We start from the raw sequence: 12,104 nt of genomic DNA on the forward strand, positions 1-12,104 counted from the left end.
AGTGAAAAATGTAAAGTTCTGCGTTTAGGTAGGAAAAATCAAATGCATCATTATAGGATGGGGGAGACCTGTCTTGGCAGTAGTAGGTGTGAAAAGGATCTAAGGGTCTTAGTAGACCGTACACTGAACATGAGTCAGCAGTGTAACTCAATGGCTAAAAAGGCAAATGGGATTTGGGGCTGTATCAAAAGGAATGCAGTGTCCAGATCATGTAAGGTGTTGTTACCACTTTACTCTGCTATGGTTAAACCTCACTTTGAGTACTGTGTTCAGTTTTGGGCATCACAATTGAAAAAGGGTGTAGAAAAACTGCAACATGTCCAGAGGAGGAGTTTGAAGGCCAAGATGTATGAGGAAAGGTTGAGGGAGCTTGATCTGCTTAACCTGGAGAGAACACAGGTATGAGGTGATACGATAGCCATCTTCAAATACTTGAAGGGCTGTCACATAGAGGATGGAGCAGAGTCATTTTCTGTTGCCCCAGAAGATTGGACTTGAACCAATGCGATGAAATTAATTCAAAAGAATTTTCGTCTAAACATCCGGAAGAAGTTCCTGACAGTTAGAGTGGTTCCTCAGTGCAACAAGCTTCCTCGGGAGGTGGAGGGTTCTCCTTCTTTGGAAGTTTTAAGCAGAGGCTAGATAGCTGTCTGACTGAAATGCTGATGTTATGAACTTAGGCAGATTGTGAGTGGGTAGACAGAAGGGATTGTGTAGGTGCTTGGCTTTTGTGGCCATTTCCTACATTTTGCAGGGCGTTGGACTAGATGAGCCTGCTGTGTGATTCCACGATTCTATATTTTAAAGAGACTAAACTTTCATATTGTTGTTTAGCTTTGTAATCTTCTTACTCTATAAGCCAGAGGTGCAATTGTACCATCACAACAAAAAGATAAAATAAAATTTCATAGTTTTAACATTTTCCGAAATGTTTCTGTAGGGGCCTACCGGCAAATATACAATTAGACATAGATGGAGATAGAGAAACTGAACGCATCTACTCCCTTTTTAATTTGTACATGTCTAAACTGGAGAAAATGGAAGGTAAGTGTGCTAATTGGTCACTCTTTTGTTTAATTGCCTCATTTAAAAAAACTATTTTAAAGAAAGTCTTGCTTCAAAGAATCTGAAATTATACCTGTAAAGACCTGGCATATATAAATGACAGTATGCTTAGTTTCATGCATAATTACAACCTCTAGATTTTAAATCATTATTTTGAAACAAAATCATGGAGCTGTATATGTTGCAAGTCATTTTTTCAGAATTAGTAAATGGAAGTGAATCTTAAAGTGAACAATACATTTAGAAAATCACTGATCAATTCATCATTCAGATTGTCCATGTACAGGCTACTTTTAACTGCTGGCACATGTAAAAATTTTAGGTCCTAAAAGATGTTTGCTTTCAGATTCATCAATGACATCTGGGTGTTGGGGTAAAAATATTCAACAAATGTAGAAGGAGGGAAGGAACATCATATGATCACTGCATTTCTTGGCATGCTCACAGATTTAAGATTCTGCTTTAGCACAGGGGAGAGTCAGGATATCTTAAGCTTAACCTATAAATATAACTTCATAGGAAGTAAGCCAATGGTGTCAGATATATTTAAACTTACCCTCAACCCCGTGTAATTGCAAACCTATGACCCCTCTTGCTGTTTCCGAACTGCCCATCCCATGGCCTTTATCTTTCTGGCTTTGAATAAGCAACGGTTTTTGCCAATGAAAAGATGCAGTTGCCTACCTTTAATCAAGCATAACTGAATATGCAAAGTAAAAAACAAAACAAAGTCACCAACAGAATAGATAGAAGGAAGCTGTTCCTTCTTCAAACCAATCCACAGAATATGCATGCAGAAGAAGATATACCTCGCTTTTCACTACCCAAATAGTGAAGTACTGACGGTAGATTTGAGCAAAAGCTGGTTCAGTGGGGAAGCTGTTGGGAGACTGTGGGCAGAATGTCTGTGTGGATGCTTTGCCTCCAATCGGTATGAAGAAAGAAGAAGAAGAAGAAGAAGAAGAGTTGGTTCTTATATGCCGCTTTTCCCTACCCGAAGGAGGCTCAAAGCGGCTTACAGTCGCCTTCCCATTCCTCTCCCCACAACAGACACCCTGTGGGGTGGGTGAGGCTGAGAGAGCACTGATATCACTGCTCGGTCAGAACAGCTTTATCAGTGCCGTGGCGAGCCCAAGGTCACCCAGCTGGTTGCATGTGGGGGAGCGCGGAATCGAACCTGGCATGCCAGATTAGAAGTCCGCACTCCTAACCACTACACCAAACTGGCTCTCAAACAGGCAAAGTGTCCTCTGTATTTCTTCCACACACACACACACACACACACACACTTTTAGCCCATTAATGGATTTTCTTTTTCCAGAATAGTTTTAGGTAAAGGTAAAGGTATCCCCTGTGCAAACACCCAGTCATGTCTGACCCTTGGGGTGACGCCCTCCAGCGTTTTCATGGCAGACTCAATACAGGGTGGTTTGCCAGTGCCTTCCCCAGTCATGACCGTTTACTCCCCAGCAAGCTGGGTACTCATTTTACCGACCTCAGAAGGATGGAAGGCTGAGTCAACCTTGAGCCGGCTGCTGGGACTGAACTCCCAGCCTCATGGGCAAAGCTTTCAGACAGCTGCCTTACCACTCTGCGCCACAAGAGGCTCTTAGAATAGTTTTACATGGTGGCATAGCTGGGCAAGGAAGAAGAAAGGTGGCATGCTGGGTTTCAAGGAGGCCCTGCATGATTGTGATTGCATCATTTCTTTTGCATGGACATGATGCAGAAAAGGAGCATTGCTGCAGCAGAAGTAAATGCAGCAGGGCCAGGGACAGGGGGACCCCCAGCTGCACCCTTTTTGTGCTCGAAGCAGAAGGTGCATTTTTGAGCGTTCATGAGGAAGCAGCCCGTGTTTTCGCTTTAACGACTGATCAAACAAATTTGCAGAAGATAAGCCCATCAATGGCTGCTAATCGTGGCAGTGGAGTGAGGAATAGACCTATGAAAACCAATTGCTAGGAATGAACTGGAGAAGGGATATGACCTTTAGGCTTTAGCTGTGAGTTGTCAAGAGGCATGTGACTGACAAACATTGAAACCATGATGCTTGGCTTGATAGACACTTGGTCTGATCCTGTTGGGCTCTTATGTATGAACAGAGGAATAAATATTTACAGGCATTTGGACCAAAATGGCACTTAAAATATCAAAGTATCTATTTACATTAACAAAATATAACCTGGTCAGTAAAAAATTAAAATTCATCGTAATCGTAAGCCATAGAAATGCTATAAAATTTAATTTTAAAAAATTACCATATAAAAGAACTACACAACTTAATGGCAGCACAAAATGCACAAAATTTGGCAATACAAACGGTGATTGGACTATTTTCATCAGGAGCTTTTTCATCTTTTCCCCTGATTAGAGACCTAGATACCTCTCCAGTAATGGTTGGATTAATTGGCCTTTGGTAATGTTATATTTAGAACAATGACACAAAAAAAATGCTCTCTGGTTTCTAGCCTTTAGCACAGGGGCAAAGCCTCTGCGAGAAAGACGTTTCTTATAACAGCTGAGGGCAAAACAGAGCATCTGGCCAGAGAGAAGGCTCTTCGTTTATTTAGGTCCCATCGCTGGCCAATATCCTTAAGCCTTTGCTCAACGATGGATTTGGCCTGGTCAGGGCTTAACTCAAGTAATGATCGCCCTGACAACCCAAGTCTTTCTATCTTGGATCTTACTGATCTAAACCAGGATGATTGGAACTAATCCTTTAGGATAAGGGATGACGGACTCTTAGCATTATTATTGAGTTTAAGCTACAGCAAGAGGTGACATGCCGAGCCTATCTTCCACTTTTAATTTCTTTCTGTAAGTTTTCCCTGGTATATAACCTCTTGCTCTTGATGACTAGAGATGGACCTTCTATTACATGGATATCAGTTCTGCAGAAATGATTTTTTTAAAAATTGTGTGTGTGTATATTATACAGGCATCGCATTTCCCCCCTCTTTTTTTCTGGCAGAGGCTTGTGGCAGCAAATCTGTCTATGATGGGCCAGAACAGGAAGAGTATTCAACCTTTGTCATCGATGACCCTCAGGAGACCTACAAGACACTAAAACAGATTGTGGCAAGTGTTAAAACCTTAGAGCAAGAACATGCCCAATACAAGAGGGATAAGTTCAAGAAGACAAAATACGGGAGCCAGTAAGTATGGTTTGTTCAAGAGCACTCCTGACAAATACCACTGGATTGCCGTGGCATTCTCGTCTTTCGAGAACTCCAAGCAGATGTTCAGTTTCAGCTTGCTTTTTGTGCAGCTATCATGAACAGTTTTGTTATGCAGGTACAATTCTGGCATATACCAGTTCTCTGCTTGGGTACATTGCAGTCTAGGTTGCACGAAGTTGCTCTGTTGCTAGAAGGTCCAGACTTGAGCAGAGGAGAGCATTATTGCGGGGTGATTCTAATCTCATGGAGAGGTTAGCATTTAACCACCCCATGAAGAAGGTTGAGGGAATTCATAATGCTATCATACCACACAGCCAATTACAGAATTTTGCTTCTTTGTTTGGTTAGAGCTACTGTCTCAGGACCACCAGCCATTATACATCTCATACCAGGGACCTTCTGGTATTTGGGCTCAAGACTTAGTCACGGATCTGTTGTAGATCTCCTGAGCCACAAGCAGTTCACTAGTCCTCTGCCTTGTTTTGCTTAATGATAGAATTTCTGGTTCCCTAATAGATGTTCTCAGCAATTACAAACTTATTTTAGAATGTTGTTGTTAGGTGCGAAGTCATGTCCGACCCATCGCGACCCCATGAACAATGATCCTCCAGGCCTTCCTGTCCTCTACCAAGTTTGCCCCAACTGCTTCAGTGACTCCATCCAGCCACTTAATTCTCTGTCATCCTCTTCTTCTTTTGCCCTCAATCGCTCCCAGCACTAGGCTCTTCTCCTATATTTAGAATAGGGGTTCCCAAAGTGGGCGATGTGCCCCCTGAGGGGCAGCGGTGGTCTCCCTTCCCACTGTTGACCAGGGCCAACCCTGCTTAGCTTCTTGCAGAAAATAGTGGCTTCAGAAGTTGGGCTGGATGTGAGCAGATTCCTGCTGAGCTCCTTCCCCTCCTCAGACTCTGCCTCTCCCAGGAATTTCTTAACACAGGGTTGGCAACCCTTCCTCAAAAGTCTCCATCTTTGCGAGGCTGGAAGAGCCTTCTCCTGCTTGCTCCTGGTCATGAGATTTTATGTTGCTTCTCTCTCTCTTTCTGTCTTTACCCATCTGTCTTTCTCCCCAATCAGGACCCAAACTGGCTTTTACAAATGACTTTTACAAAGAACTTAGTTTTTTCCCCAGACTAAAATATGGCTGCTATACAATAACCAAAAAAGAAGTGTAGGCACTATAGTGTGTTTTGAATTTGCAGTTGACCTAGCACCAGGAAAGAGGTGTATGTTCATATGTGTGTAGAGGCACTAGGGACGTGGCCTGTAAACTAACGGGGCAGCAGCCTGAAAAGTTTTAGGAACCATTGCTTTAGAGGAAACCTCATGTACAATTCTTTCTCTTCTCATCAGCTCAAGGAGATCTCTGTCAGCTCCTAGTGGTGAGGCATACATCCTGCCCCATCTGGATTGCATGTGTTTCTTCAGGTCCTTTGTTAGGGAATATCGTTTGTTTTAAAATAATGTGGGAAGCAGGCAATGTTTCTGGGTTTTGTATCAAACAGAGCAGCAGCATTTCTGCAAAATCAATTCCCCATTGCCCCACAACAATTTCAAAGAGGAATATGCCTCAAAATTCCACGCTGAGACTTCAGTGCCAGCTATGAAACAATAAACAGATAAGAGGACTCGGAAGTTAAACTGGGCTTCTTTAAAATGAGGGCACTACCAGAATGCACCATCAGAATGATGTACGAGGGTGCAGAAGTTCACCCATGAGAATCCTACTATGGGAGCTTCCGGCATTCCGCGGGGCCTGCAAAATGGAGCTCTTCCACCAGGTCTATGGTTGAGGTCAGCACGGCAAAGAGGATCTGTTTGGCCCCTTCCAGGATAGTGCAATGTGTATGGCAGCTATGGGTTCCATCCATCCCCCTCTCCCCTCCTCCCTCTATTGTGATTTCTAGTGGGGGGGGTAGGGATTGTGGTTGAATTGTTTTTCCGCCATATCCTTCCTCGATTTGTAATTATGGACATGTGTGTTTTTTGGCTGGGGTTTTAATGGGAGATTTATTGGGGATTTTATTCAGACTTTGTAACCCGCCACGAGCCATTTGGGAGTGGCGGGTAAGAAATTGAAATAATAATAATAATAATAATAATAGAAAAAGTATTGTCCCATCTATCCACCAAAGATTGCTTGGTCCACAGATGGGTAGTCATCAGCCAAAGGGTACAGTGAGGGACTGTGATTCCTGGCTTTAGGCATACCATGCAGCTAGGATCTGATTCCCTGAAATAATGTGAATGAGGAAGTTGGGTTGGTAAAGTTCCTGCAGGTATAATTTTTTTAACTATGGAAGTTTACTGGTATCTCATGAGATCTGTTGTTCATCAAGGAGTTTTGCGTTGATTGTGTACATGAGATATTTCTGAACTTGGAATGGCTATGGCAAACACTTAAATGCAGCATGGTAATTCTGTAAACAGATCATTAGGAAAAGGGCAGGGGAGAAATGTGATCAATATACCAAGCCAGGAGATTCTGGATTTCAGTGCCATCACTAGGAACCCCCTTCGTTGTATGGCTGACCACTGCCCTTCACTGTGTCTCTATAAAGTTCTTCCTTCCTGGTCTGCATTGTCTCTGTAAAGAAGCATTTCCACGTGAATCTCATAGGACACTTCTTCCAACTTGCCATTATCTTGTTCCTGAGCCTTGCAAAACATCATCTTGAATATTAGAGGGTAGCTTGTCAGGCCCCCATCCATGCTTTTTTGGATTCTAAGGATGGCTGCCAACTTGGCTTTCCAAGTGACCCAAATTGTCATTGACCTTCCTTGATTTCCATGAATTTCAGCCATGCCAGGACTTTCTCACTGAAGGGGAAAAAATGAGAAAGCGTTTCCTGCTTTTTGCCTTAGAATTTCTCCTGTTCTGCAATATGTGTAATTAACATGATCCTTCTTTATTCCTCATTTCTTAGAGAACATCCCATTGGAGATAAGAGCTTCCAGAGTTACATCAGGCAGCAGTCAGAAATTTCAGCACATTCCATTTGAAATTTCAACAAAGTTGCTGAGAGTTTGGATTAGAAGAAAAAGAAAAGGGAAGCCATCTCTAGCAAGATGTACATAACAAGCATCAAGGCTTGCTGAGTGTTTTTCTCTCTTCACGAACTGTTAAAGTAGCTGCTATGCACTTTAATTCATCTGGTGTAAACAGATGGAGAAACTCTGCCCTCTGGGTGGTTGTCGTTTGTTGTGTTGCATTGTGTTTTGTGTGCGTGCATTTTAAAACATTGCTATGTTTTCCTGGAATCTAGTGATCAGTTCAATGATCAAGGCCTGTGGACTTCATATGGACAACTTCCACAAAACTGAAAGCCAACTATAATCACTAAGAGCATTTTCTGAACTGCTTGTTACTGGTTGTTGACCAGTTTTTGTGCTATGCCTTACAGCAGATAAGTGGCAATGTTGTTTTTTTTAATGGAAATGTTTAAAACAATAGTGGAGAGAAACCCCTTTGGGCCATCTCCTAACACTGTCACTTGCATAGACTGGGCAAAGAAAGGGACATTTTGGTCTCAGCAACAGCGTAACGTTTGTTTAGGGGGTTGTCTTTTTAGAGAAACCTAACTATTTAATGGTACTCCTTGATATTTTTTGAGACAGGGTTGTTTCCACCAAGGCAATTTTCTATTTTTGCTATAAGCAGTGTCATAAACTTAAATAATACAAATTAAAATGACTAGACAAAAGTGTAAATAATACAAGACTACCCTGCAAGACTTTTCACAGAAAGCTTAGCTTGGAGATCTGAGTGACTGTATTTTTCTGTATAAAGCATCACTTCTCTCATGTTTTCTGCATCTGTAATACTTCCTCCTAAGGAAGGGGAGGAGAGTTCAGATCACGTGCAGTTTGGTATTTCTGCATGTGCTTCCAGCTGACTGTTTGCAGACAGTAGAGCATAGCAGTAACACCAGGAGGTAGGAAAGGATTTCCTGTCTAGCCCTGTAGTCCCAAATTGTTCTGAACCTCACCCAGTTCTTTCTCAGGGGAAATGTGAAAAGCTAGAAACTGCTGTATCTTCTCATAATACCGCTTTGGACTGCTGCAACCTAGCCACCGATGTATTTCCGACGGAGAAAGGGATTCTCACGTGACGCCCGACACAGAAGCATTATCCATGCAGGAGAACGACGTCTCATTCATAAACAACGTCCCGACTGCCGTAAAAAGGAACCGAGGTGTCATTTCAGAGACGCTTGTTCTACTTTGGAACTGGTGCTGCTGTAACTGTCTGGGAAAGGCATCTGGACAAGAAGGTCTGTCAGTGTGAGAAGCTTTCAGCACCCTGATCGGAAAGTTGTTAAGGCTTTTTGTATTTAGTGGTGTTCAGAAAAAGTTCATGTTCTCCTAGCTCTATTTGATTGTTTGGGGGGCAGGGAAGGGGTTGAGATTTATACTTTCTACAAAACACGTTTTGAAAACATAGATGTTCCTTCTTTTTTTAAAAAAAATAGCATTAACACACAGTTGTAACTTAATACGTTAGATAACGTGGAATGAGTTATGTACCTCATAATTACCAGTAGATATTGCTAAAGAGGGGAAGTAAAGATCTATGTGTATGTGATGTTTATATATATATGTGTATGTGTGTGTGTGAATATAGTTACACACACACATATACATATATATATATATGTATTTGCAATTGAGCTGTATGTCATTACCTCTCTTCAAAGGTCTGCTGAAATGCATGTTGGAGTTTGATAGAAGCCTAAGTAGTGTAATAGAAGTGAGGGGGGCTTTGGGGGGTGGGTGGGAAATATTTTCGGACCATAATGAACTTTCAGCTTGATGTCAAGATTCCATCCTTTTACCTAATCACATTTCCAAACAAATCTTCAGTGTCCTTCATGCATTTGGAGAGTTCAAGAAGTACTGAAACAACACTCATCCTGTTTAAATAAATTAGGCTCTCTCTCTCTTCTCTCCCAGTGCTGCATTTTTTTTGTTTCTTAGCAATGCATTATGTTACAGAATTACAAGACAAGAAATGGGATCCTATCAGTTGCCAGAAGGAAGGTTAGGAAAGAACTATGTGCCCTCTAAAGAACTGCCCTCTAAATGCCAGGTGTTTTTTAAAAATGTATTTGTAACTTAATAGTCTTTTAATTGAATACTAATGATCTGCAATGTATGTTCTACTTGCCAATTAAAAGAAGTGTTTTATTTCAGAAAATGTGTGTGTGCATCTGTTGGTATGAGTTGTTTTTCAAAAGAAAACTTACTTGCACAGTTTACAGATACAGATGTCAGCACAATTGCTCTCTCTCTCTCTCTTCCAAGAACTATGTAAAAAGTTACCTGAGTCTTGAAGGGAAGGCAGTGAAATGTACTCAGGGCCATTCTGCACAACCGCCAATGTAGCCAAATGTAAGCGCCATTGTAAAGCGCTACAATTAATAACAGCGGGTCTTGACAACGCGCACAATCGTTTCTAGCAGAAAAAAAGGCTTTCCCACATTTTCCCACATGTGGGTTTTCATTACCCACATGTTTCCGGTCTCGTCAGAATCAAACAAAGGAGGCAATATTTTTCCGCGCTTCTTCCCGCCCCTGGCCATCAATCAAACAGAACAGCCAATGAACTGTTGTGTTCGTGCTCCCCGAAAGCCCCTTTCCCTTTAAAATCTGTTTTTTTTTAACCCGAAAACACCAGTAGCAATGAATATTTATTCATTTGATGTTTCAGAAAGACCTTTTTCACTGGCGTAGGAGCTGACGCTTAATCGTTTACACGCTCTTCAGCCGAAGAAGCCTCGCTTATTTGTTGCTTTCACCGGTTTAAGGGGGAAAAAATGGCGATCATGTCTCCAGAAGCTCAAGGGCGAGAGCTAGGGAGGGACATTCTTTCTACCACTAGAGAACGCACATGTCTTTTTCGGATGTGTTGCAGGTTGTTCTCAGGAGTGAAGCGTTTTTTTTTTAGGGGGAATCCACTTTTTACGATTCCCCAAAAAGCGCTACATTGAAGCGCTTTTTGCAGGAGTGTTGCGGATTGTGTACAATCTTGTGCATAATGTTAAAAAATAGTGTTACACAATGGTAAGACTTCAGCAACATTAGCGCTATGCGGAATGGCCATCAATCTTTACAGAAGAGCTGCAGATTTAGAATGGACTTAATGGGCAGATCAGTCAACTAAATCTGCCATCCAATACTCACTCACTTGGGAACAAGCACCATCGAGCTCAGTAGTTTGTGTTCCAATAAATAGAAATAGGATTGCAATGAACAGCTTTGGGAATTAGTGAAAGTCAATGCTTATTGATTGGCTGAGATTGAAGGGAATGCATGGATGTGTGTAGTGCAGAGCCAGCTCTTTGGGGTGTGTCTGTAATACAGAGCTAAAATAATTGCAGCTGGCCTTTTCTTTTAACTATCAGTAGTATCCTTTCTTTGACAAATTATCCTTCAGTAGCTGAAAAAGCCAATGATGTTGGTATCCCAACATTTTCCCCCTGTGTTGCCTTATAGCATTGTGGTACATATGTTCACCTTCCAGCATTTGCCTAGCTTTCTCCAGTCTTTCCCAAAAGTCCTTTGCTGCGAAGTTTGCCAGAAAATCTGCATTGAAGCTGCTATGTTGGTGGGAACATTAATATTTTCTCAGCCCCCTCCCCAGTAACTGTTTTTACTGTCCCTGCAGAGACCACTCCCTTCCCCGGCACAGGGAAACTGAAAAAAAATGCAGCATTCTCTCTCCTCTATCATCTCTCTGTTATCTCTATAATCTGTCTCTCTGTAATCTCTCTATCTCTTTCTCTCACTCCTTATCTATCATCTGTCTCTCAATCCTTATGTCAGATTCTTCTTTCCACTTCAGAAAACAGGGAGGAACAGAAGGGAACTAGATTTTTACAACCTGTGAAAAAAGAAACCTTCATGACTGATAACTGAGACAGACAAAGATGGCAGAAGCACAACCAGTCTCATGCCCCAGCCCTGTGGCCAAGCTCCTTAGGGATAGAGAAATCCTTTGCCATGAAATAAGATTGACAACCCCCCCCCCCCCACACACACACAGACAAACACATTCCATTCAAGGTATGACATCTATACCATAAGAGTTTAAACTGCTATCCAAAATAATATCCTAACCCTTGACCTGTACCAGTTGGGCTTCTGTCCTGGCCATGGGGTGGAGACTGCACTGGTTGCCCTGACAGATAATCTCTGTCGCCAGCTGGATTGGGGCGGTTAGGCTATTCTTGTGTTTCTAGATCTGATGCGGTCGACCACGAGCTGTTAGCCCACTGCCTCTCAGAGGGGGGGGGGGCAGTGGAAGAAGAGTTGTCTGGCCCTTTTGCACTCCCCTTTGTGGGTGGCTGCAGGGAACAATATTCTTCCCCCACACTTTTCAACATGTTTATGTGCCCTCTGGCACAGCTGGTCCAGGATTGTGGACTGGGTTGTCATCAGTATGCAGATGACACGTAGCTCTATCTCCTGATGAAAGGCCAGCCAGATTCTCCCCCCCCCCAAAAAAAAAAAAACTTTTGTCAGTTGTTTAGAAGCAGTGTCTGGATGACTCAACCCCTCCATGACGGAGGTCCTGTGGCTGGGTAGAAGGGGGCAGGATCAGGAAGTGCATCTCCCCTGCCTGGATGGGTTTCAGCTTATGGTTGTACCTTTGGCCAGGAATTTGGAGGTGATCCAACTGCACCACAAACCAGCCCAGTCCGGGAGTGGCCATCAATAAATATAAGGACAGACAGACAGAGACCAACCAAGAAAGTAGAGGGAACTGTGTGAGCCTGCTTCTCAAACACTGCAGCATTTTTACTGGGTGAGGCAGTTTGTTTCACTTCACCTTTTGTGATGTCATAGAAGCTGTGCAACACC

At 42.6% G+C, this 12,104-nt stretch overlaps 1 protein-coding gene across 3 annotated transcripts in view; it reads left to right on the forward strand.

Moving 5' to 3' along the window:
• RASA3 (RAS p21 protein activator 3) overlaps positions 1-9,438 on the forward strand; it is a 176,699-nt gene extending 167,261 nt beyond the window's left edge. For all 3 annotated transcript variants that reach the window (XM_077343669.1, XM_077343666.1, XM_077343667.1), the window contains exons 22-24: positions 941-1,044; positions 4,037-4,220; positions 7,169-9,438. In XM_077343669.1, coding sequence (XP_077199784.1) covers positions 941-1,044; positions 4,037-4,220; positions 7,169-7,244 — 364 coding nt within the window. In that variant the 3' untranslated portion in view covers positions 7,245-9,438. The remainder of the gene's footprint in view (positions 1-940; positions 1,045-4,036; positions 4,221-7,168) is intronic.
• Positions 9,439-12,104: the final 2,666 nt, after the last annotated feature.

The sequence above is a fragment of the Paroedura picta genome, chromosome 6, assembly GCF_049243985.1.
Source record: "Paroedura picta isolate Pp20150507F chromosome 6, Ppicta_v3.0, whole genome shotgun sequence".
Classification (NCBI taxonomy): domain Eukaryota; kingdom Metazoa; phylum Chordata; class Lepidosauria; order Squamata; family Gekkonidae; genus Paroedura; species Paroedura picta.